This window comes from Chiloscyllium plagiosum, chromosome 16 (assembly GCF_004010195.1).
Source record: "Chiloscyllium plagiosum isolate BGI_BamShark_2017 chromosome 16, ASM401019v2, whole genome shotgun sequence".
Classification (NCBI taxonomy): Eukaryota; Metazoa; Chordata; class Chondrichthyes; order Orectolobiformes; family Hemiscylliidae; genus Chiloscyllium; species Chiloscyllium plagiosum.
In genome coordinates, this window is record NC_057725.1 from 69,102,655 (window position 1) to 69,126,002 (window position 23,348).

At 47.7% G+C, this 23,348-nt stretch overlaps 1 protein-coding gene across 1 annotated transcript in view; it reads left to right on the forward strand.

Annotated features, from left to right (window-relative positions):
• LOC122558014 (myosin-binding protein C, cardiac-type-like) overlaps positions 1–21,597 on the forward strand; it is a 52,012-nt gene extending 30,415 nt beyond the window's left edge. The window contains exons 14-20 of the mRNA XM_043706347.1: positions 11,107–11,302; positions 16,408–16,547; positions 17,543–17,702; positions 18,183–18,319; positions 18,891–19,077; positions 20,126–20,167; positions 21,115–21,597. Coding sequence (XP_043562282.1) covers positions 11,107–11,302; positions 16,408–16,547; positions 17,543–17,702; positions 18,183–18,319; positions 18,891–19,077; positions 20,126–20,133 — 828 coding nt within the window. The 3' untranslated portion in view covers positions 20,134–20,167; positions 21,115–21,597. The remainder of the gene's footprint in view (positions 1–11,106; positions 11,303–16,407; positions 16,548–17,542; positions 17,703–18,182; positions 18,320–18,890; positions 19,078–20,125; positions 20,168–21,114) is intronic.
• Positions 21,598–23,348: the final 1,751 nt, after the last annotated feature.

Here is a 23,348-nt window from a genome sequence, read left to right on the forward strand (position 1 = left end):
CTCCCACAGTCCAAAGATGTGCAGGTCAGGTGAATTGGCCATGCTAAATTGCCCGGAGTGTTAGAGGAGAAAGTGAGGTCTGCAGATGCTGGAGATCAGAGCTGGAAATGTGTTGCTGGAAAAGCGCAGCAGGTCAGACAGCTTCCAGGGAACAGGAGAAGCGACGTTTCGGGCATAAGCCCTTCTTCCTGACCTGCTGCGCTTTTCCAGCAACACATTTCCTGCCCATACTAAAATTGCCCGTAGTGTTAGGTAAGGGGTAAATGTAGGGGTATGGGTGGGTAGCGCTTCGGGCGGGGCGGTGTGGACTTGTTGGGCCAAAGGGCCTGTTTCCACATTGTAAGTAATCTAATCTAAAACCTTGGAGTGCAGGTTCATAGCTCCTTGAAAGTGGAGTATGCTTTCCTTTATCAGTCAGAGTATTGAGTTGGGAGGTCATGTTGCGGCTGTACAGGACATTGGTTAGACCACTGTTGGAATATTGTGTGCAAGTCTGGTCTCCTATCAGAAATATGTTGTGAAACTTGAAAGGGTTAAAAGATTTACAAGGCTGTTGCCAGGGTTGGAGAGTTTGAGCTATAGGCAGAGGCTGAACAGGCTGGGGCTGTTTTCCCTGGAGCGTCGGAGGCTGAGGGGTGACCTTATAGAGGTTTACAAAATCATGAGGGGCATGGATAGGATAAACAGACAAAGTCTTTCCCTGTGTGGGGGAGTCCAGAACTAGAGGGCATAGGTTTAGGGTGAGAGCGAAGAAACTTAAGGGGCAACCTTTTCACTCAGAGGGCAACCATTGGCCAAACTTTGTGCCGTCCTCAAATTTATCATCCCTCCCTCACTCTCTCTCCAGCATTATGAATATCACAACCAATGAGGGACCCAGCACTGATCCGTATGGTTTGCCATTGTACACAGGCTCCAGTCTCACAAACAGCCCTTCTGCCACCACCCTCTGTCTCCTGTCACTGAGCCAATTTTGTATCCAGCTTGCCAATTTACCTAGGATCCCATGAGCTTTTATTTTCTTCATCAATTTCCTGTGTAGGACCTTGTCAAAGGCCTTGCTGAAATCCATATAAATTTACATTAATTGTCCTATCCTCAATTAATCAATCAATCATTAATTGTCATCTTCTCAAAGGTGAACCAATTTGTTCAGCATGATCTCCCTCTGACAAAGCCATGCTGACTATCCCTGATCAAATCTTGCCTCTCTAATTAAGGATTTTCTCCAATAGTTTCCTGACTATTGATGTAAGACTCTCTGGACTATGGTTCCCTGGCCCATCTCTCCTACCTTCCCTGTAAAGTAGACCCACACCAGCAGTCCAGCAGTCCTCTGGCACCTCTATATCCAGAGACAATTTGAAAATTCGGATCAGGGCCCAGTTAAATTTGCCAAACTCTCTCATACTGCTTTGGTTCTGATGTCAATCTGCTTAAGCACTTCACAGCCCATCTTCTCCAATCCTGTACTTGTATCCTTCTTCTCCTGAGCACTCAGTACTCATGAGGGACTGATTTAACTCTCTCCCAATGACCTCTGGCTTCCTGCACCGATTACCCTCTTGGCCCCCAGTAGGCCCTATTGCTTTCCTGGCTATCCATTTCCTCTCGATATGTTTGCAGAATATCTTAGGGTTCTACATAATCCAGCATTTTCTCATGCTCCTCACTTTTACTCTTCTAATTGCTGTTTGAAGTTCCACCCTGCATTTCCTGTACTCCTCCAGGGACACCATTGTTTTACTCCCTTTTGTACCTGTAATATGCCTCTTTTTTTGTTTTTAATTCAGTCATAGAGTCATACAGCACGGAAACAGACCCTTCGGTCCAACCAGTGCATGCTGAACCTAATCCAAACTAAACTGCTCCTGCCTGCTCCTGGCCCATATCCCTCCAAACCTTTCCTATTCATGTATCTATCTCAATGTTTTTTAAATGTTCCTGAATATTCCTAGACATCCATGGATCTCTGGGTTTATTGTTCCTACGTTTCGCCCTGAAGGGAAGATGTTGGGCCTATACTCCCCCTGTTTCTTTTGTGAATGCTTCCCATTGTTCTGCTATAAATTTACATTCAAGTAGCTGATCCCAGTCTGGGCAATCTGCCTAACCCAATCCTTTTGTTTTATACAGACCATCTTTCTCTTTCTCCATACCAAAGTTAAACATGCAGTGTTGTGGTCGCAATCATTAAACTGCTCCGGCATTGTCACCTTGAAAACCCTGTCTGACTTCATTCCCCAGAATTGGATCCAGGACTGCATTGTCCCTGATAGGACCAACCAACATGTTAACATACAAAAGCCCTCCTAAAACATTTCAAGAAATCTGTGCCCTCCAAACCCTTCACACTATGATTATCCCACTTAATACAGTTCCCCAGTTATTATTTTCATACACATGTCTGCTCTTCAGCTACCCGCTGACAGACCCAGCAAAATCAATGCCCCCTTTTTAATAATTCTAAATTCTAGCCAGAGAGCCTCATTTCCAGGGGATATTACCAAGCCTCAGTGCAGTAATTGACTCCTAAGTTGATAATGTGACACCACCTCCACTTTTACACCCTCTGTTGGTACCAATGTGCACCATGACCTCCATCTTATCACCCTCCCACCTTCAGGATGCTTTGCAGCTGATCAGCCCTGACCCTGGTACCACAGAGATAACAAACCATCCTGGAGTCAGCTCTGCAGCAGCAGATTTGCCTGTCCCTTCCCCTGATAACGAATCCCCTATCATTAACGGTGTGGTTTTCTTCTTCCTCCCCTCCTGTACATTCAGGCCACTTGGGAGAATGCCAGAAGCCTGCACTTCATTGAGGTACCTGTGCTCTCCTCAGCTTCCAGGACGGAAACCCAGTTACTGAGCCTGATCCCAGGGGACTCCTGCACTGTCTGGTAGTCACCAGTTCAGCTTTTCCCTCCAGTTCCTTCAGCTATGTTGTGATCACCTCTCTAAACATGTTATCCATGTACCTCCATCTCAGTCCCATTCCCCAGTGTCCTCTCTCTCTCTGAGAGAGCTCTCCCTCAGTCCCCATTCCCCAGTGTCCTCTCTCTCTCTGAGAGAGCTCTCCCTCAGTCCCATTCCCCAGTGTCCTCTTTCTCTCTCTGAGAGAGCTCTCCCTCAGTCCCCATTCCCCAGTGTCCTCTCTCTCTCTGAGAGAGCTCTCCCTCAGTCCCATTCCCCAGTGTCCTCTCTCTCTCTGAGAGAGCTCTCCCTCAGTCCCATTCCCCATTGTCCTCTCTCTCTGAGAGAGCTCTCCCTCAGTCCCATTCCCCAGTGTCCTCTCTCTCTCTCTGAGAGAGCTCTCCCTCAGTCCCATTCCCCAGTGTCCTCTCTCTCTCTGAGAGACCTCTCCCTCAGTCCCATTCCCCAGTGTCCTCTCTCTCTCTCTGAGAGAGCTCTCCCCCAGTGTCTTCTCTCTCTCTGAGAGAGCCGACCCCTCAGTCCCCATTCCCCAGTGTCCTCTCTCTCTCTGAGAGAGCTGACCCCTCAGTCCCATTCCCCATTTGCCTGTGTCCTCTCTCTGTGTCTGACAGAGCTCTCCCCTCAGTCCCATTTCCCTGTGTCCTCTCTCTCCCTCTCTGATAGAGACTCTCCCCTCAGTCCCATTCCCAATTCCCCTATGTCCTCTCTCTCTGTCTCTGACAGAGCTCTCCTCTCAGTCCCATTCCCCTTTCCCAAGTAGATGTAGGGAGGGTGCTGAGTGGGGAAATGGACTTTGGGTAGATTTGGGTCTTGGCAGTTTGACTTTGGACAGTGTAGGGAGGTGGGCAAGCAAAGAGCCTGCTGCAGTGCACCCACAAACTGTGTGTCACCCTCAGGAACACAGACTGACGTGCTGAAATGACAGACATTTGGAAAAGTCACAACAGAAACTCAGGTGGATAGAGCTTGTAAGAAGGCCTCTGGTGTATTAGCGTTCATTGGCAGAGGGATTGAATTCCAGGGTCGTGAAGTGATGTTGCAACTGTACAGGACTTTGGTAAGGCCACATTTGGAGTACTGTGTGCAGTTCTGGTCGCCTCACTTTAGGAAAGATGTGGAAGCTTTGGAGAGGGTGCAGAGAAGATTTACCAGGATGTTGCCTGGAATGGAGAGGAAGTCGTACGAGGATAGGTTGAGAGTTCTCGGCCTTTTCTCGTTGGAACGGCGAAGGATGAGGGGTGACTTGATCGAGGTTTATAAGATGATCAGAGGAATAGATAGAGTAGACAGTCAGAAGCTTTTTCCCCGGGTGCAACAGAGTGTTACAAGGGGCATAAATTTAAGGTGAAGGGTGGAAGGTATAGGGGGGATGTCAGGGGTGGGTTCTTTACCCAGAGAGTGGTGGGGGCATGGAATGCGCTGCCTGTGGTAGTGGTAGAGTCAGAATCTTTGGTGACCTTTAAGCGGCAATTGGATAGGTACATGGATGGGTGCTTAAGCTAGGACAAATGTTCAGCACAACATCGTGGGCCGAAGGGCCTGTTCTGTGCTGTATTGTTCTATGTTCTATGAAACGTATTGATCCGAGTCTCCAGCATTCTGAACATTGGCAGTCCCCCAGAGACTGAGCCGCACTGTGGAGAAACAGTGTTAGCCCCCCACCAGTCCTGCACAGAATCATCTACCTCCTTACACCCATGGATTGGGAGTTACTCCATTCCTGTCCCTCAATCTAACACCCTGGGGAGAGGGGCATACCCCGTCACTCACTCCAGTATCCTGGGGATAGAACAGAGAACAGCAACAGCAGAGAAATGGGCCCTTTAGTCCACAATGTTGTGCCAAAAATGATGCCAAATTTGATGAATCCCTTCTGCCCACCCTTGGTCCATATCTCTCCATTTCTTGCATCTTAACGTTTTTATCTACAAGTCCCTTCAATGTCGCTATCGTACCTGCCTCCACCATCACCCCTGGGAGTGTGTTCCAGACTCCCACCACTCTCTGTGTCAAAAAGCGTACCCCTCACATCTCCTTTGAACTTTTCCCAGTTTCACCTTAAATGCACGCCCTCTAACTATTACACTTTTCAACTCTGGGGAAAAGGATTCTGATTGTCAACTCTATCGATGTATCTCATGATTTTATAGATTTCTATCAAGTCTCCCCTCAGCCTTCACTTCTCCAGAGAATACAACCCAAGTTTTTCTGGCCTCTCCTTATTACTCATGCCCTCTAAACCAGGCAGCACCCTGGTAAACCTCTTCTGCACCTTCTCCAAGGCCTCCATCTTCTTCCTGTAGTGTGACAACCAGAAGTGAATGTAGTACTTTAAGTCCAGCCTAACCAAACTCTTGTAAAGCTGCAACATGACATCCGGACTCTCATACTCAATTCCCTGAACAATAAAGGCAAGGACACCATATCTTTACCACCCTATCTACTTACATGGCTACTTTCAGGGAGCTATGGATTTGAACCCCAATATCCTTCTGTACATCAATGTTGTTTAGGGTCCTGTCATAAACTCTATACGTTTCCTTAACATTTTGTCTCCCAAAGTGCAGCACCTCATACTTACCCAGATTAAACTTCATCTGCCACTTCTCTGCCCATATCTGGAACTGATCTGTATCCCACTGTATCCTTGGACAGCCTTCCACACTACCCACAACGCCACCAACCTTTGTATCATCTGCAAACTTACCAACCCACCTACCTATATTTTCATCCAAGTCATTTATATATATCATAATCTGGATCCCTGCAGAACACCACTAGTCACAGATCGCCAGCCAGGAAAACATCTTTCCACCCCTCTGCCTTGTGTGGGCAGGCCAATTCTGAATCCTCACAGCCAAGTCACTGTGGATCCCATGCATCTTAGTCTTCTGAATGAGCCTACCATGAGGGACCTTGTCAAAAGCCTTCCTAAAATCCATGTGGACAACATTAACTTCTATCTTCATCGATCACCTTCGTCACCTCCTTGAAAAATTCAATCAAGTTAGTCAGACATAACCTGTTCCACAGAGAGCTTTGCTGACTGTCCTTAATTAGGCCACGCTTTTCCAAATGTATGTCAATCCTTTCCCTGTGAATTCTCTCTAATGGCTTCCCAAACACCAATGTGAGACTCACCAGTCTATAGTTTCCTAGATTAACCCTATTTCCCTTTTTGGACAAAGGAACAATATTAGCTACTCACCAGTCCCCTGGGACCTCTCCAGTGGCTAGCAAGGATACAGAGATCTTGGGCAAGGCCCCAGTGTTGGAGAAATTAGTCCAATAAAGCGGAGATCACAAAACACGGACCCAAGTGAAATTAACAAACAGTTTATTAGTACGGCCATATCGCGGAAGAGAAATTGACAAAGCTGAAACAGCACAGACAGTCTGTCCAGGTAGCTGGACTGCTCTTCCTCGAGCTGAGAATCAAGCCAGGTTTTATAAGAATCTTGTACAATGAGGTTGATTAAAATGAGGAGAATACAATGTACTTGAAAATTAAGTAATCCAGTTACAACGGTGATAAGTGCAAACCAGTTATCAGAAGAATGTCCTGATTTTGGATACAATGTAAAATCCTGGCAGCATCAAACAGTTGTTGATGGGCTCAGGAGATTCCAGCTCTCTTCGAGGGTAGGTGAGAATGTCCCCTTTCTTGGCAATAAGGTGTTTCCATTGTTTCTCTCCTGTGAGTGAGGTATTCTGGTGCCTCTCCGTCTGACCTGTCCTTTGTGTGGCTTTGGTATCACCGGGTTACGAGACTGCCCTCGGGGCTTTGGGACAGCTGTGTTGACTGGGTCCAGGAAGCTTATTGTTAGTTTGTCTTGGGAAGTGGATTCCCTGGTCTGCGGGTGACTATGGTCATGTCTGGTTTCCCTTGTCAGCCTGTTTGGTCAATGCTGAGGCATTCTGGGTGTTTCTTGTATGGTTCGGACAGACTTGATTTCCCGTGTTCTGCGTGGCCATGCTATGGGTAGGCAGAGTGGCAGATTTTTTTCCCACACCCAGAAATCTCCTCTCTTGCCTCTCTCAGTAACCTGAGGTGGATACCGTCAGGCCCTGGGGACTTATCCACCTTCATGCTCTTCAAGTGACCCAACCCCACTTCTTTCTTGATCTCAAAATGCCTTAGCGTATTAGCATGCTCCACACAACTATCACGATCCTCCATAACCTTCTCCTGGGTGAACACCGATGCAAAGTACTCATTTAAGATCTTACTCACATCTTGTCCCTCCAAGCACAAGTTCTCTCCGTTATCCTTGAGTGGTCCTACCTTCTCCCTAGTTATCCTCTTATTTTTAACATATGTAGAGAATGTCTTGGGATTCTCTCGAACCCAACTCGCCAAGGTCATTCCATGGCCCCACCTTGCTCTCCTAATTCCCTGCTTGAGTACTTTCTTGCTTTCCTTATATTCTTGTGCCCTGTTTGATCTTAACTTCCTAAGCTGAAAATGTGTTGCTGGAAAAGGACTTTGCAGGAAGGTACTAAACTGGGGGAGGGCAAATTACATCAGTATTTGGCAGGCGCTAGGGAGTGGTAATTGGGAGGAGCTGTTATCAGGTAAGTCCTGAAGCAGAGCTCATGCCCGAAACGTCAATTCTCCTGTTCCCTGGATGCTGCCTGACCTGCTGCGCTTTTCCAGCAACACATTTTCAGCTCTGATCTCCAGCATCTGCAGACCCCACTTTCTCCTTAACTTCCTAAACCTTACATATGCTTCTTTTTCCCCTTTTGACTAAATTCACATTCTCCCTGGTTATCCAAGGTTAGCTTACCTTGCCATCCTTGTCCTCCCTCCTCACTGGAACATGCCGATCCTGAACTGGTCAGCTGGTCTTTAAACAATTCCCACTTGTCAAATATGGATTTACCTGATAACAGCTCGTCCCAATTACCACTCCCCAGCGCCTGCCAAATACTGATGTAACTTGCCCTCCCCCAGTTTAGTACCTTCCTGCAAAGTCCTGTCTTATCCTTATTCACAGCTATCTTAAAACTTAAGGAGTTGATTCCAAATGCTACCCTACTGAAAGGTCAATCACTTGGCCAGGCCCATTAGCCAATACAAGGTCCAATATGGCCCCTCCTCTAGTTGGACGATCAATACTGTTTCAAGAAAGCCTCTTGCTTACACTTACGTTCTGCCCCATCTAAGCCTCTTGCTCTGAGTGAGCCCCAGTCAATGTTGGGGAAGTTAAAGTCCCCCACAATGCTAACCTTGTTGTTATTGCATATTTTCGTAATCTGCCTACATATTTGTTTCTCAATGTCTCGGTGGCGGTTGGAGGTCCAATAACATAATCCTATCAGCATGAGTGCATCCATCTTATTTTTTGAGCTCTACCCATGTTGCCTCAGTAGATGAGCCCTCCAGTATGTCCTCTCTGAGTGTAGATGGAACGTTATCTATGATTAGTAATGCAACTCCTCCACCTCTTTCACCTTCCTCTCTGTCTCATCTAAAACAATGAAATGCTAGAATGTTGAATCCTGTCCCCCCCTCAACCAAATCTCCGTAATGGCCACGACATCAAAGTCCCGTGTACTGATCCAGGCTCTAGGCACATCTGCCTTACCCTAGAATACTCCTTAAATTGAAATAAACACACAGAGAGAAGTCTCTCTGCCGCCCTCTATTGGGTGAGGAAATACCCCCCATCCCACTCGAACACTCTGGGGATAGAGAGGTACACACTCCACCACTCATACTCTGGGAAGGGGACAGACCCTCTCACTCACTGATGCCTTGGGGATAGAGATCCCTTCCAACACTAACACTGACACCCTCAGCCAATTGTAGATACTGGCAATGCACATGTACCCCCACACCTACTCTAATGACCTCGGGATGGGGAAATACATACTTCTCCAACCCTATTGCCTGAGCCTCACGAATTCTGTTGGGAGTGTCTGTGCTGAAGGAAGTGCTGTATTGTCGGAAGGTCAGTACCGAGGGAGTGCTGCACTGTTGGAGGGTTAGTACTGAGGTAACACCGCACTCAGGGTGGGTCAGTGATGAGGTGCACTGCACTGTCGGAGGGTCAGTGCTGAGAGCATGACACGCTGTCGGAGGGTCAGTACTAAGGGAGTGTTGTATTGTCAGTGGGTCAGTGCTGAGGGAGGGCCATTCTGTCAGAGGATCAGCACTGAGGGAGTAGGCCATTCAGCCCCTCACACCCGCTCTGCCATTCAATCGGATCACAGCTGAACCGTTGTTCTCCCTGTAACCCCTGATTGATCAGGAATCTATCTCCGCCTTAAATATGCACAAGGACTTTGCCCCTAAGATCTCTGTGGTAAGGTTTTCTAAAGACTCTCAACCTCTGAGGGAAGAAATTCCTCTTCATTTCAGTTTTAAGTTGGTGCCCCTGTATTCTGAGATTCTGTCCTGTGGTGCTAGACTCTCCCACGAGGGGAAGCATCCTGTTTAACCTTCATCAGACGATACCCGTGGATCATCCCTAGTGAAGCTTCTCTGAGCTGCCTCCATTGGAACTATATCTTACCTTCAATAAGGAGACGAAAATTGCTCACATACTCCAGATGTAGTCTCACCAGCACATCTTACAGTTGCACTAAGACTTCCTTGCTCTTATAATCCAACCCCTTTAAAACCAGGGCTGGCATTCCATTGATGACCTGCTGCACCAGTGTGCTACCTTTCTGTGTTTTGTGTACAAGTACTATGGGGAACGCAGACCCCAAACTCCACCAGTTGACAGGGAAACAACGACAGACCTCGAATAGCACCTTTAACGTTATGGAGAAGATAGCAATAAACGCAATCACGTACAGACAGTCCTACACACCGATCAAAAAACACTCCTGTTTATTTATTTTACTTTTCTTCCCCCTACACTACCACCTGTCAGCGGTAATGTTTATTTTTCCCCCCGCACCCATGTCATGTTATGTGTGTGTGTGTGTGTGTGTGTGTCAGACACAGTGAAAAACAACAAGTGTGTAAATCTTTATTTATATCCCACCACCAGGGAAAGAGGAAACACCCGGGTGGCCAGTGACAAACACTGCCCTTCACATCAAAGGGCAATGCTGTGTGATCAAAACAGTGAGGCCTTCTCCAAGGACACCCGGGCTCTAACGTAACCGCGGAAGAGGGGCAGGCAGTTGGCCCTAACGACCCCCTCCACGGCCCGCTGCCTGGACCTGTTGATGGCCAATTTGGCCAGGCCCAGGAGCAGACCCACGAGGAGGTCTTCAGACCTGCCCTCCCTCCTCCGTACCGGGTGACACACTCCTGTTTATATCTGTCAGCCAGGGCTCCCTGATCAGGCCAGATTAACAGCTCCAATTTGGGAACTCATAACTAATGAGGGTTACCTGGCTGACCTTGTTACAATCACTACAGTCTCCACTTGCTGTTTCCTGCCCATTAGACAATTCTCTACCCAGACCAACACACCATCTCCAAGACCGTGAGCTCTGATCTTATGATTAAACATTTTGTCAAATGCCTTCTGAAAGTCCAAATATAACACATCTACTGTTTCCCCCCTATCCAGTCTGGTTGAGTTTTTTCAAAAAACTAATAAATTAGTCGGGTATGATTTCTTTTTCATGAAGCCATGATTGAATTATGACACTCCAAATGTGCAATTACTTCCGTAATAATTAATTCCAATGCGTTTCCAACAACGGATGTTATGCTAATTGCCTTTTGCCACCCCCATGTTTTGAATGGGTATGCCACTTTAGCAGTTTTCCAATTCTCTGGTACTCCTTCAGAATTTGAGGATTTTTGGAAAATTACAACCGATACACTCTGTAGCGACTTCTTCTAGGATCCTAGAATGCAAAGCCAGGAGATTTATCCCAATTAGTTTGTTTAATGCTTCTTCTCTGGTGATTGTATTTAATTCCTTGCCAGTATTCGATGGTATTAATGGGATGTTCAAAATACCTTTGTCAGTGAACATTGATGCAAAATATCGGTTACCTCCTTTGCCATTTCCTCGTTCCCCATAACTATCTCCCAATGGCCTTCCAAACCCTCAGTACATATCCTCTGGCCCTATCTACCCTGCTATGTGCTAGATGTCTCTGATCTCTACTCCGTATGAAACCTCTTACTGCGTCCTGTTGGGAGGAGATGTGGTTGTCTGACAGGAATTGTTGCTGTGACTGACTGTGCAGGGCAAGCCCAGACCAGTGGTCAGCTGGCTGAAGGATGGACAGCCTCTCAATCTGCAGGACGTCACAGTCCGCAACAGCGACAGCGACACCATTCTGTTTATCCGCAGTGCGGAGCGTGGACATTCGGGCATCTATCAACTGCAGGTAGAAGTTGAGAGTGCCCAGGACACAGCCAGCATCCACATTCAGGTCATAGGTAAGTCAACGTCACTAATTGCACACTGCAGTTTCCACAAGCAATTCCCTCATCAGTTAGGGACAACACAGGGTTAGATACAGAGTCAAGCTCTCTCTACACTGTCCCCATCAGACACTCGCAGGACAGGGACAGCACAGAGTTAGATACAGAATAAAGCTTCCTCTATATTGTCCCCAGGTTAGGTACAGCGTGGGGTTAAATACAAGGTAAAGATCCCACTACATTGTCCCCTTCATACACTCCCAGGGCAAAGCAACCCACTTGGTTGGCACCACATCCAGTCCCTCCGTTACTGAAGCTTTGTAACACAAACTACAAAATACAAGGCAGAAATTCACCAAAAGATCCTTAGACAACACCTTCCAAACACACAACCACTTCCATCGAGAAGGACAAGGATAGAAGATACATAGGAACACCACCACCTGCTAGTTGCTCTCCAAGCCATTCAGCATCCTGACATGGAAATATATCACCGTTCCTTCATTGTTTCTGGGTCACATTCCTGCAATTCCCTCCCTAAGAGCATTGTGGGTCAATTAACAGCACATGGACTGCAGTGGTTCAAGAAGGCAGCTCACCACTATCTTTTCAAGGGCTGCTCGGCACTGGCAATAAAAATGCTGGCCATCCAGTGAAGTTCCCATTCCACAAGTGAATAAAAAAAGAGGACACAGGGTAAAGTTGCCATTACACCGTCCAGATCAAACCCTCCCAGGTCAGGAACACAGAGTAAAGCCTCCTCGACACTGTCCCCATCACACTCTCAAGACAGGCGCAATACGGGGTTAGATACAGAGTAAAGCTCTCACTATGCTGTCCCCATCACACTCTCAAGACAGGCAGAGCACGGGGTAAGATACAGAGTAAAGCTCTCACTATGCTGTCCCCATCAAACATTCCCAGGATGGGGACAGCACGGCGTTAGGTACAGAGTAAAGCTCCCTCTGCTCTGTCCCCATCAAACACTCCCAGGACAGGAGTGGTCATCACATTGCTTTAGTGTGCTCAGTATAAATTAATGCTGTGGTGATTATAACCAATGAAGTCATCTCGAAGAGTAAAGTGTTTTGTGAACTTTAGAGTTTGTGGAAGGTTGTTTTGCAATTAATCAAGCATTTCAGAAAAATGTCTCAATATCCTTGAGTCTCAAACCTGTTCTCTCTAACAGCTCTGAAAACCTTCCAGGGAATACAACCCAAGTTTGGGTCATCTCTCCTCATGTTGGAGCACATGTATCACTCTAGTAAATACACTGTTGTCCTTGAAACACTAATATCTCCTTCCAAATGGATGAGGCTCAGAGCAGTTCCCAGTGACTCCAAGACTCTGTAAGGCTACATCGTGATGTCCGGGCCTTGAGATAAAAAGCAGAATTCCATTTGGACTTATTGGATCAGTTTGTGGACCTGTTCAGAATATTTTAATGATCTGCAGAGCTGGAGCCACACAGTGCACATTTGTTTGTGCACTGCTTTTTCCCATTTAGTTTAGATTCCCCGCAGTGTGGAAACAGGCCCTTTGGCCCAACCAGTCCACACTGACCCTCCGAAGAGTAACCCATTTCCCCTCTGACTAATGCATTTAACACTATAGGCAATTTAGCATGGCCAATTCACCTAACCTGTGGGAGGAAACCGGAGCACCCGGAGGAAACCCACACAGACAGTCGCCCGAGGCTGGAATCGAACCTGGGACCCTGGTACTGTGAGGCAGTGGTGCTAACCACTGAGCCACCGTGCCGCCTGAATTTAGAAGGAGACCAGTTTTCTTCTTTTTAGGTCACAAGTGGGTGACCTCACAAATACCCACATTGTAATCTACTTAGCTCAGTTTTACTCAATCACTCCATCGACTGGGAATTACTGAAAAAAGAGACACGTTGACACCTTGTACTCAGAAGGCAAGAATGCAAAATTTCAGACAATCGAAACAATTTTTACTGCAGGAGAAAAGGGCCACAAGATTTGAGCTGGAGAGTGCTAATTGGTTGACAGGTCAGTTCTGATTGAGCACTGAATTGAAATTATTTCAACCTTTTGGAATTTTTGCATCAGTCCTGACTGAAATTTGGTGTTCTAGTATCCGTCCTAACTGAAGTATGGCTTTCTTGCTTCTGTCATAATGAATGCAAGATGAAAAATCTTTAACAACTCAACTCTCCCTTCAGCACTACGTGGGAACTTGGTTCTGCAGAACCTTTAACTGTTTCATTGTACTGTCATGCTTTAATCTACAGTCCTGATTCTGCTGCCTGGTCTCAACATAGATCCTTGCCAGCTATCACTGATCACAAACTACTAGTTACTCTATCCACTCGATAGACCTCCTCTCCCCCTCCAGACACTCAGCCTGTTCAGCTACCAGCTCAGCCTGAGTGAAGGGCATCCGAGAACCACAGATTCTTTCAGTCATACGTTGCAAAGGAGGCTATTTGGCTCATCAAATCTGTACCACCAGAAAGATAGTAACTCTGCACTTGTCCCACTTTCCTCCACTAGGCCCAGGCAGTGCATTCCACACCCTGTCGCCTTCTCAATTTAAAAAAAACTTTCTGCAGATTCCCTCTAAACATCCTGCCTTTCACCTTAGAATTATTCCCCCTTGTTATTGACCCTTCAACTAAGGGGAATACCTCCTCTCTATTCAGCTTGTCCATGCCCCTCATAATCTTATACACCTCTGTCAGGTTCCCCTCAGCCTTCTCTGCTCCAGAGAAACCAACTTGAGCTCTTCCAGCCTCTCTTTGTCGCTAAGATGCTGCATCCCCTGGCAACATCCTGGAGAATCTCCTCTGCACTCCCTTCAGTGCAATCACATCCCTCCTGTAGTGTGGGACCAGAACGGGACACTGTCCTCCATCTGTGGCCTCACCAAAGTTCTGTTCAGTTCCACCAGAACCTCCCTGCTGTTGTAATCTGTGCCTTGACTGAAGTGTCCTGTTTGCCACTTTGACCTGAACCTTGGTCAGGCCAGAATTGGATTACTGGACACCACACTTCAGGAAGGTTATGCTTGCACAGGACGGGGGTGCCGAAGAGATTTCTCAAGATGTTGCCGGGGTGGAGCACTTCAGCTATGAAGAGAGATTGAGTAAGCTTGGGTTGGTTCCTTTGGTGAGAGGAGACCTGATTGAGGTATATAAGACTGAGGAACATGGACAAGGTGAAGAGAAAGCAACTGGTCCTCTTAGATGAAGGGTCAATAACAAGGGGGAATGTCCACCACGGCTCTTACCAATTGTTATAGATGTACCATAGGAAGCATCCTATCTGGATAATCATAGTGTGGTCCAGCAGCTGCTCTGCCCAAGACTGCAAGGAATTGCAGAGAGTTGTGAACACAGCCCGAGGCCATCATATAAACCAGCCTTCCTGCCAGTGACTCCATGTACATTTCCTGCTGCCTTGGGAAAGCAGCCAATGGGGCGGCATGGTGGCTCAGTGCACTGCTGCCTCACTGCACCAGGGACTCGGGTTCGATTTCAACCTCGGGCGACTGTGTGGAGTTTGCACATTCTCCCCGTGTCTGCGTGGGTTTCCTCCAGGTGCTCTGGTTTCCTCCCACAATCCAAAGATGTGCAGGTCAAGTTGGCCATGCTAAATTGCCCAGAGTGTTCAGAGAAGTGTAGGTTAGGTGCATTAGGCAAATATAGGATAGGGGAATGGGTCTGGGTGGGTTACTCTCCAGAGGGTGGGTGTGGACTTGTTGGGCCAAAGGTCCTGTTTCTACACTGTACGATTTTAACTCTAATTCAATTAATCAAACATCCCTCCCATCCTGATTATAAAATACAAAACTTTGAAAAGACTTACCAACTGATTTCAGAACAGCTTCTTCTCCTCTGTGAGCAGACTTATGAACACACCACTGATATATTAGAGTTGATCTTTCTTTGCAGCTTTAACACTATAGTCTGCATTCTGTTCTATGTGCTTAGGTAAGGTGTCATTTGTATAGTTAGCATGCAAAACAATATTTTTTTGTTGTATCTCAGTCCATGTGACAAGAATAATCAATCAAATCAAAATGTATTAATCCTGTCCCTCCACCTTCAGAGGTTAGCCAAAGATCCCTCAGTTCCTCTGAACTTCTTATTGCCCTGTTACATCTGTACAAAGCTTCATTCAGACCTGTGTCGCCTCACCTCAGGAAGGATATGACAATCTTGGAGGGGGTTGTATATTAAAAAAAAGGATTCTGGGACTGAGAGGGTTAATCCCTTTAGCCCTAATAACTACGTCTAACACCTTCATGAAAGCACTCAGTGTTTTTGCCCACATCTCTTCTGTGGTAGAGAATTCCACAGACTCACCACTCTCTGGGTGAAGATCTTTCTCCTCATCTCAGTCCGAAATGGTTTATCCCACATTAATAAATGCGAGCACTGCCTCTGGACTGGCTGGTCATCGGGACCATCCTTCCTGTGTTTATCCTGTCTGGTCCTGTTCGGGTTTTGTAGGTTTCTATGAGATTTCCCCCTTCATTCTTCTAATCCCCAGTGGAAGCAGTCCTAACCAATCCAGTCTCTCTTCATACTTAAATCAGGAATCAGCCTGGTCAGTCTTCACTGTATTCCCTCCATAGGCCAAACTGCACATAATACTGAGGGTGAAAAGACAGGTCAGCCCAGACTTACTGAACAGTGTTGAGGAGCCAAATCCCCTCCTTCTGTACCCACTATCGAAGGCATGCTGCAGTCCCAGTTAGATGCAGAATGAAGTCCCACTTCTACTCAGTGCTAGTCCAGTATTTTTAATGTCACTCACTCACTCAGGATTAGATTCCCTACAGTGTGGAAACAGGCCCTTCGGCCCAACAAGTCCACACCGACCCTCTGAAGAGTAACGCACCCAGACCCATTCCCCCACCCTATATATAGCCCTGACTAATGTGCCTAACACTCTGGGCAATTTAGCATGGCCAATTCACCTGACCTGCACATCTTTGGACTGTGGGAACTCACTCACTCACTCACTCACTCACACTCCCTCCCTCCCTCCCTCACTCCCTCCCTCACTCACTCACTCCCTCACTCCCTCCCTCACCTCTCCTGCAGTCCCCATGCTGAGTAATTCTCACTGTCCAGTGTGCTCTCCCAGACAGGCCAGGGGCCCCTGTCGCTGTGAAGATCCGTGAGGTGTGGGGCTTGAATGTGGCTCTATCCTGGCTGCCCCCTAAGGATGATGGCAACTGTGAGATCACTGGCTACACCATCCAGAAGGCTGACAAGAAGACCATGGTAAGAGTGTGCCAGAATGTTGTGGGATGAGGGGGAATGGCAACACACAAAAGACCACTGCCACTCACTGGCACTGCCACCAGTTGGCAATGCCCAGTACTGGGGATTATGCTGTGACCAAATCCCCAATCGATCTTCAATTGCTGGGTAGCAGTGCCGTGAGTTGGCACGGACCCTCAATCCGGGCACTGGGAGGACCTGTCCCAGAGTTGCCACCGGGGAACCCATCACTTCCAACAGAAACAGACTGGGCACAAGAAACCAAACAGGGAGGAGGGGCAGGAGGAGAGTTAGTGGGGGCAAGAAGGAGTGAGGGGAAAGATGGTCAACGAGACTTAAACAGGAAAGGGAATGAACAAAATAAGGAGGGAAGAGCGGGATAACCGAGGGGCAGGGTGAGTGGGGAGGCTCAGAGACATGTGAGGGTGGTTTTGGTGGGGGAAGGGATGGGAGATTAGGTTGTTCAGACTTGGGGAGGAATAAGGGAGGACAAAATGGTGACTGAGTTGGAGAGATGCAGGAGTGGTGTGTAGTGAGCCAGCGGAGGGGAGGAAGAGTGAGTGGGAGGTGGATGTGAGTGAAGTGAGACAGGCAGAGGAATGAGCGGGTCAGTCTGTCTGTACAGCCTCATTAGCGGCTGCCCAGGAAGTGCCCGAAACACTGAACTGACCCTTTCTTAGTTCGGTAATTCAAATCCCCTGGATAAAACCAATCAAGCCCATGCTGTCTCCATTCCCAAACATTCAATCTCTCGATTACCATCAGACAGTGGAGCAGAAGTAGACCATTCGGCCCACCCTGCTCTGCTACATAATCCTTTTCAACACTCTCCTCTTACCTCCCGAGAGACCTTACTATTTTCTCTTCCTCTCGTTTATGGTCTGCGTGCTAATGTCTCTTTCTCTCTCTCTCTGTCCGGAATTCCTTCCCTTACTTACTCGGTCACTGCCTTCCTCATTCCCTCTCTCTCTCTCTCTCTCTCTGTGCTGCTCCAGGAGTGGTTCGTGGTGTATGAGCACTGTCGGAGGATTGAGTGCTCGGTGTCGGAGCTGGTGGTGGGGAATGAATACTTCTTCAGGGTTTTCACGGAGAATCTGTGCGGTCTGAGTGAGGAGGCTGCTCAGTCCAAAGACAGTGTCTACATCCAGAAGCCAGGTAGGCCTGGAGTATCCGTCGTCATGGGAACTTTAACTGTGCTGACAGGAGCTGGGGGCTGCTCAGGACCTTTCTGTCCCCTCTCGTGCAATCTTGGCGTTTAGTCAAGTCTGGGCACTGGCCCTGGACTCTCTAGCTGGAACAGACTTGAGTCAAACACCTTGTTTTTCATCCATGTTTCTTACCTGGCAACATTTGGAATGAGAATTGTCAAGGTCACGCAGTCAGCCAGTTTTACTCAAACATCAGGGGTATCTAACTGAACTGGGGGCCATTGAAGTGGGAGATCAGTAAAGCGTGAGTTGTAAGATCCAGCCGGATTCATCTGCTCCCGAGCGTTTACCAGGTTACAGTGACAAAGGGCTGGTGGAGGGGCAATCCTAGAATATTCAAGAGGTCAAACAGCATGTGGCTGAGCGAGGGAGAAGGGGCTATGGGTAACTGTGGACTCTGACTCTGTATCTTCCTGCTGCCTCACAGGGACAGAGTACAAACCACCCAGCTACAAGGAGTATGACTTCACCGAGCCCCCCAAGTTCACCCGGCCCCTGATCGACCGCTCGGTGATTTGCGGTTACAATGCCACACTGAGCTGTGCTGTGCGAGGAATCCCCAAGGTAACAGTTCACCATTAGCAAGGAATAAATTAGTGACTCCCATCCAGCCTGACTCAACTCTCTCTTTCACTCCCCACCTTCCACCTCACTTTCCCTTCATCTCTCTTAATCCCACTGTTTCTCCCTTCTCCACAACTTCCTAATTCCATCCCAACATCGCCGTCTCTGTCTCTCACTCCCTGTCTCCCTATCCCATGTTCCTCTGTTCCTGCGTTTCTCTCCCTTCCCGTCTCTCTTTCTATCTGATTGTCTGCCACCGAGTTTTTGTTTGTTCCTGTCAATCCCCACCCAACCCAATTCCCTCATTCTCCTAAACCTCCTCATCCCTGTCTCTCCCTCCTTATGTGTCGCTCTCTCCTCTCTTTCTGTTCACATACTCATCTCTCTTCCTCCACTTCATCTCTCTCTCTCCCTCCCCCTCATCCATCTCTTTGTCTCTGACTCTCTCACTCCCCCTCATCCATCTCTGTCTTCCTCCTGCCCCCATTCTCACATTGTCCCTCTCCTATCCTCTCGAGTACTCTCCCTGTCACTGTTCTGACTCTATCTCCTTCGTCTTTGCTATCTCCAGCCCAAGGTGGTGTGGTGTAAGAACCAGGTGGACCTGTCTGGTGATCCACGCTACAGGATGTTCAGTAACCAAGGAGTACTGACCCTGGAGATTCGCAAACCAAGCTCCTTCGATGCTGGGATCTACAGCTGTGTGGCCAGCAACCCCCTGGGAGAGGCCAGGAGCAACTGCAAACTGGAGGTCCGAGGTAAAAGAGGTGTTCAAGGGAGAGGGTGGGAGCCAGCTCCATGAGGGAGCTACTCAGACTGAAGGAGAACTCTTGCAAACTGTACCTTCTGACAAAATGATGGCTTTTGAAATGGAAACATAAACACCCTGCGTTAAACTCCTGAAATTCCCTCCCTAAGGGCATTGCAGGTCTACCTACAGCATGTAGACTGCAGTGGTTCAAGAAGGCTCCTTCAGACAAATGGTTCACCACCACTTTCTCAATGGCAACTAGGAATGGGCAATAAATAATGCATGCTGGATCAGACTGCAACCCCATATCCGCTGAATAGGTAAAACATTAAAACCGAGTATTTGGTGATTATCTTGGTGATGGTCAGGTGGTGTAGTGTGGCACTCCCTCAGAGCTGACCCTCCGACAGTGCGGCATTCCCTCAGCACTAACCCTCCAACAGTGCAGCACTCCCTCAGCACTGACCCTCTGACAGTGCAGCACTTCCTCAGCACCAACCCTCCGATAGTGCGGCACTCCCTCAGAGCTGACCCTCCGACAGTGCGGCACTTCCTCAGCACCGACCTTCCGACAGTGCGGCACTCCCTCAGAGCTGACCCTCCGACAGTGCGGCACTCACTCAGCACTGACCCTCCGACAGTGTGGCACTCCCTCAGTACTGACCCTCCGACAGTGCGGCACTCCCTCAGTACCAACCCTCCGGCAGTGCGGCACTCCCTCAGAGCTGACCCTCCGACAGTGCGGCACTCACTCAGCACTGACCCTCTGACAGTGCAGCACTCCCTCAGTACTGACCCTCTGACAGTGCGGCACTTCCTCAGCACTGACCCTGTGACAGCGCAGCACTCTGTCAGTGCTGAGCCTCCTGCAGGCTTTACTCCTTTCCCTGTGGGTCTTGCAGGCCCTTCGGCCCACTTTGTTGTCAGGTCTGGACTGTTCTAGGTGCTGCTATGAAGTCTGAGTCCCAGCTGTTTGCAAACTGGTCACTTGCTGTCTGTGTCTGCTGTTCTCTGTCCGAACCCCAATTATTAATCAGCTGTGTTTTATTTTGCAGTGCCATAGTAGCCTTTCACAGCTCTCCACACAGGCATTGGAGGTAAGCTGTAAATTATGGAGGAGGGGGAAAAGTGGGGGAGGAAACTGTGAAAGGAAGGAAGGCAGATGTAGGGGGAGGCAAAAGAAGAAGACCTTGCGTTCGTACGTTACCTTTTATATAAAGTATCCCGGAGAGCTGCTCAGAAGTTTAACCAAGTAAATCCTGGCAGTGCCTGGGACGTGTGGGTTGGGAGGGGAACCCAGAGCTTTCAGAGACCAGGTTGATAATGACAAGGCCACCACTGACATTGGGGTATGAGGACAGTGATCCTGGATTTGCAGATGGCTACAGAGTCCTGGTCCATGGAGGGATCAGAATGCAAGTATGAGAACTTTAAAATCCAAGTGCTCCATCACTGCAGTCTGAGAGGTCAGCAGCACAGGGAACGATCAGTGAAGAGGGCTCAGGGTGCGTTAGAACAACCCCAGCTCTGGCATGTAGAACACAGGATGGCAGCCCAGGGAGTTTTGGAATAGGTACGTGTACAGGAGTATAGATGAGGGTTTTAACCAGGCGCTAAGCTGAGCTGTGTGGTGGAAATGAGTCACTTTCGTGATCTCACAGCTACAAGATGGGGAACTCATCCTGTGGTTCAAAGTGATAGCAAGGTTGCAAACGTGGCCAGGGAACACGACCCAAGTTTGAACAGACTGAGAACAATTACAAAGGAGTATATTTTATTATTTGATTTTATTTTGTTGGATTTCGTCATCACTGGCTTTTACTGCCCATTGCAAATTTCACAGGAGAAGGGAAAAGGTGTGGAAGGATTAAACAAACACAATTAAGATAGGGAGATGTAATCAGCTGGGATACTGGCACAGTGACAGCTCAGGGAAGAACTGTGAAATCTTGGGAGTGCATTAGGGAGTGAGTACAGTTAGACATTGTTTTGACGTTAGTTATTTTTGTCAAAGTCCTGTTCATACCATTGAGCTGTGCTCTAGATTTCAGGCCTGGGTTCGCTGGCTAAGGATGCAGAGGAAGACAATCACCCCAACTGGAAGGCTGAAGTATTGGAGAGGATGGAGATGGCGAACCTCAGCCGATTAATCAGCCTCCAGGTTCTCGATCTCTGATTGAAGCCGAGGCATTCCTACCAAAGCCACCCTGCTCTGAAACCCTGTCTCACTTGCGTGTGTCCGTGTGTGTGCGTGTATTTATAGCCAAACGTGATGCTCTGATCCCATCCAATTGTTGCAGACTTTTTGGTTTGTGTCATGGGTTTATTCTTTTGTGTGGTCCTTCTCTTCCAGTTACCCAGAACGTTCTGAATGTGTGATTGCACAGAGAGTGACCATTGAAGGGCACCACCCTCTGCTCTGCCTGGTTCCCAGGACGACATGTGTCTGGTTGCACTGTGCTTGTAATGATTTGTAAAACCCTGCACTACATTTCTGAAATAAAGAGTCTTCTTAGTAACACTGCAATCTGTCTGATCACATTCAATTCCACACACCCTCTTATTGGCTCCACTCCAGTTAAACATTGTACAAAGTTGCAGATGACACAAAAATAAGTGAAAAGGCAGGTTGTGAAAGGGATATAAGCAGTTTATAGAAAGATGTTGACAGATTAAACAATTGGGTTAAAAAGTTAGTAAATGGAATATAAGTTGGGAAAATGTGAAGTTGTTCATTTTGGAGGGGAGAACAGTATTATTTAAGTGGAGAAAACGGCAGCAAGTTGCAACACAAAGGGACATAGGGAGTGGACTTGTGTCTGAAACACAGAAAGCCAGCACACAGAGGATAATCGGGAAGGCTCATGGAATGCTGGCCCTTATGTCAAAGGGGTTGGAGTAAAAAGAGTAGGGCAGTTCATTCGGATGATCCTGGTTTGGAGGGAGTGAGTTTTGAGAAGATTTGTAGCTCAGGTTGAGATTCTGGATGTAGGTTTGCTCACTGAGCTGGAAGGTTCATTTCCAGACGCTTCGTCACCCTGCTAGCTAACATCTTCAGTGGGCCTCTGGGCGAAGCACTGCTGTTGATTCTTGCTTTCTATTTGTATGTTTGGGTTTCTTTGGGTCAGTGATGTCATTTCCTGTGGCGACATCATTTCCTGTTCTTTTTCTCAGGGGGGGGGTAGATGGGGTCTAACTTGATGTGTTTGTTGATAGAGTTCCGATTGGAATGCCATGCTTCTAGGAGGGAGTTTTTTTAATCAGAAAAGGCTAAACGGGTTGGAAGTCCACTCAATGGAGTTTGGAGGAATGAGAGGTGATCTTGTTGAAATGTATCGAATTCTTAAGGGGGCTTGACAGGGTAATTCCTGAGAAGGTGTTCTCCCATAAGGAGGACTCTAGGACAGAGAGAGCATAGTCTCAGAAATAAAAGGGTGCCAAATTAATAAGAGATAAAGAGTTTCTTCTTTCAAGGTTAAGGATCTTTGAAACACAACTTTCTATGACAATGAGTTCCAGAGTCCTTGTGTATATTTAAGGCTGCAGGAGGGGATTCATGGGTTTGAGGGGAAAAGCAGGAAAGAGGTGTCTGCTCAGCTATGATCCTATTGAATGCTGGAGCAAGCTCAAGGGGTCAAATGGCCTATTTCTGTTCCTGGTTCCTGTGGTCCCTTTGCTCCTGCAACCCTTTACAGACATACCCTTTATTTCATCTTACCTCTCCACATTCTTCCTCCCCAACTGAATCATTTCGCATTGCTCTGTATTAAAGTTGCTTTTTACCTGCCCTATCAGCTGAGGCAATGTGAAAGCCTATTACTGTGGGTGAGAATGGAACTACGAGGAATAGAGAGTAAAGTCCATGGACAAGTGAAAGTTACTACCTGAATGAGTGGACCATCTACCAGAAACTAAAGGAACCAATGGCACAAATAAAGAAAGTTAAGTGACATGGTTGCAAGGTGACTAAAGGTGTGAAATAATTATGGACAATAGCAATATTTTTGAAAGGACAGGCTAAACGGAAAAGGAAAGATACACCTGATCATATTAGATTCCCTACCGTTTAGAAACAGGCCCTTCGGCCCAACAAGTCCACACCGACCCTCTGAAGAGTAACCCACCCCCTCTAACTAATGCACTTAACAACTATGGACAATTTCCCATGGCCAATTCACCTGACCTGCACATCTTTGGAATGTGGGAGGAAACCGGAGCACCCGGAGGTAACCCACGCAGACAATGTGCAAACTCCACACAGACGGTCACCTGAGGGTG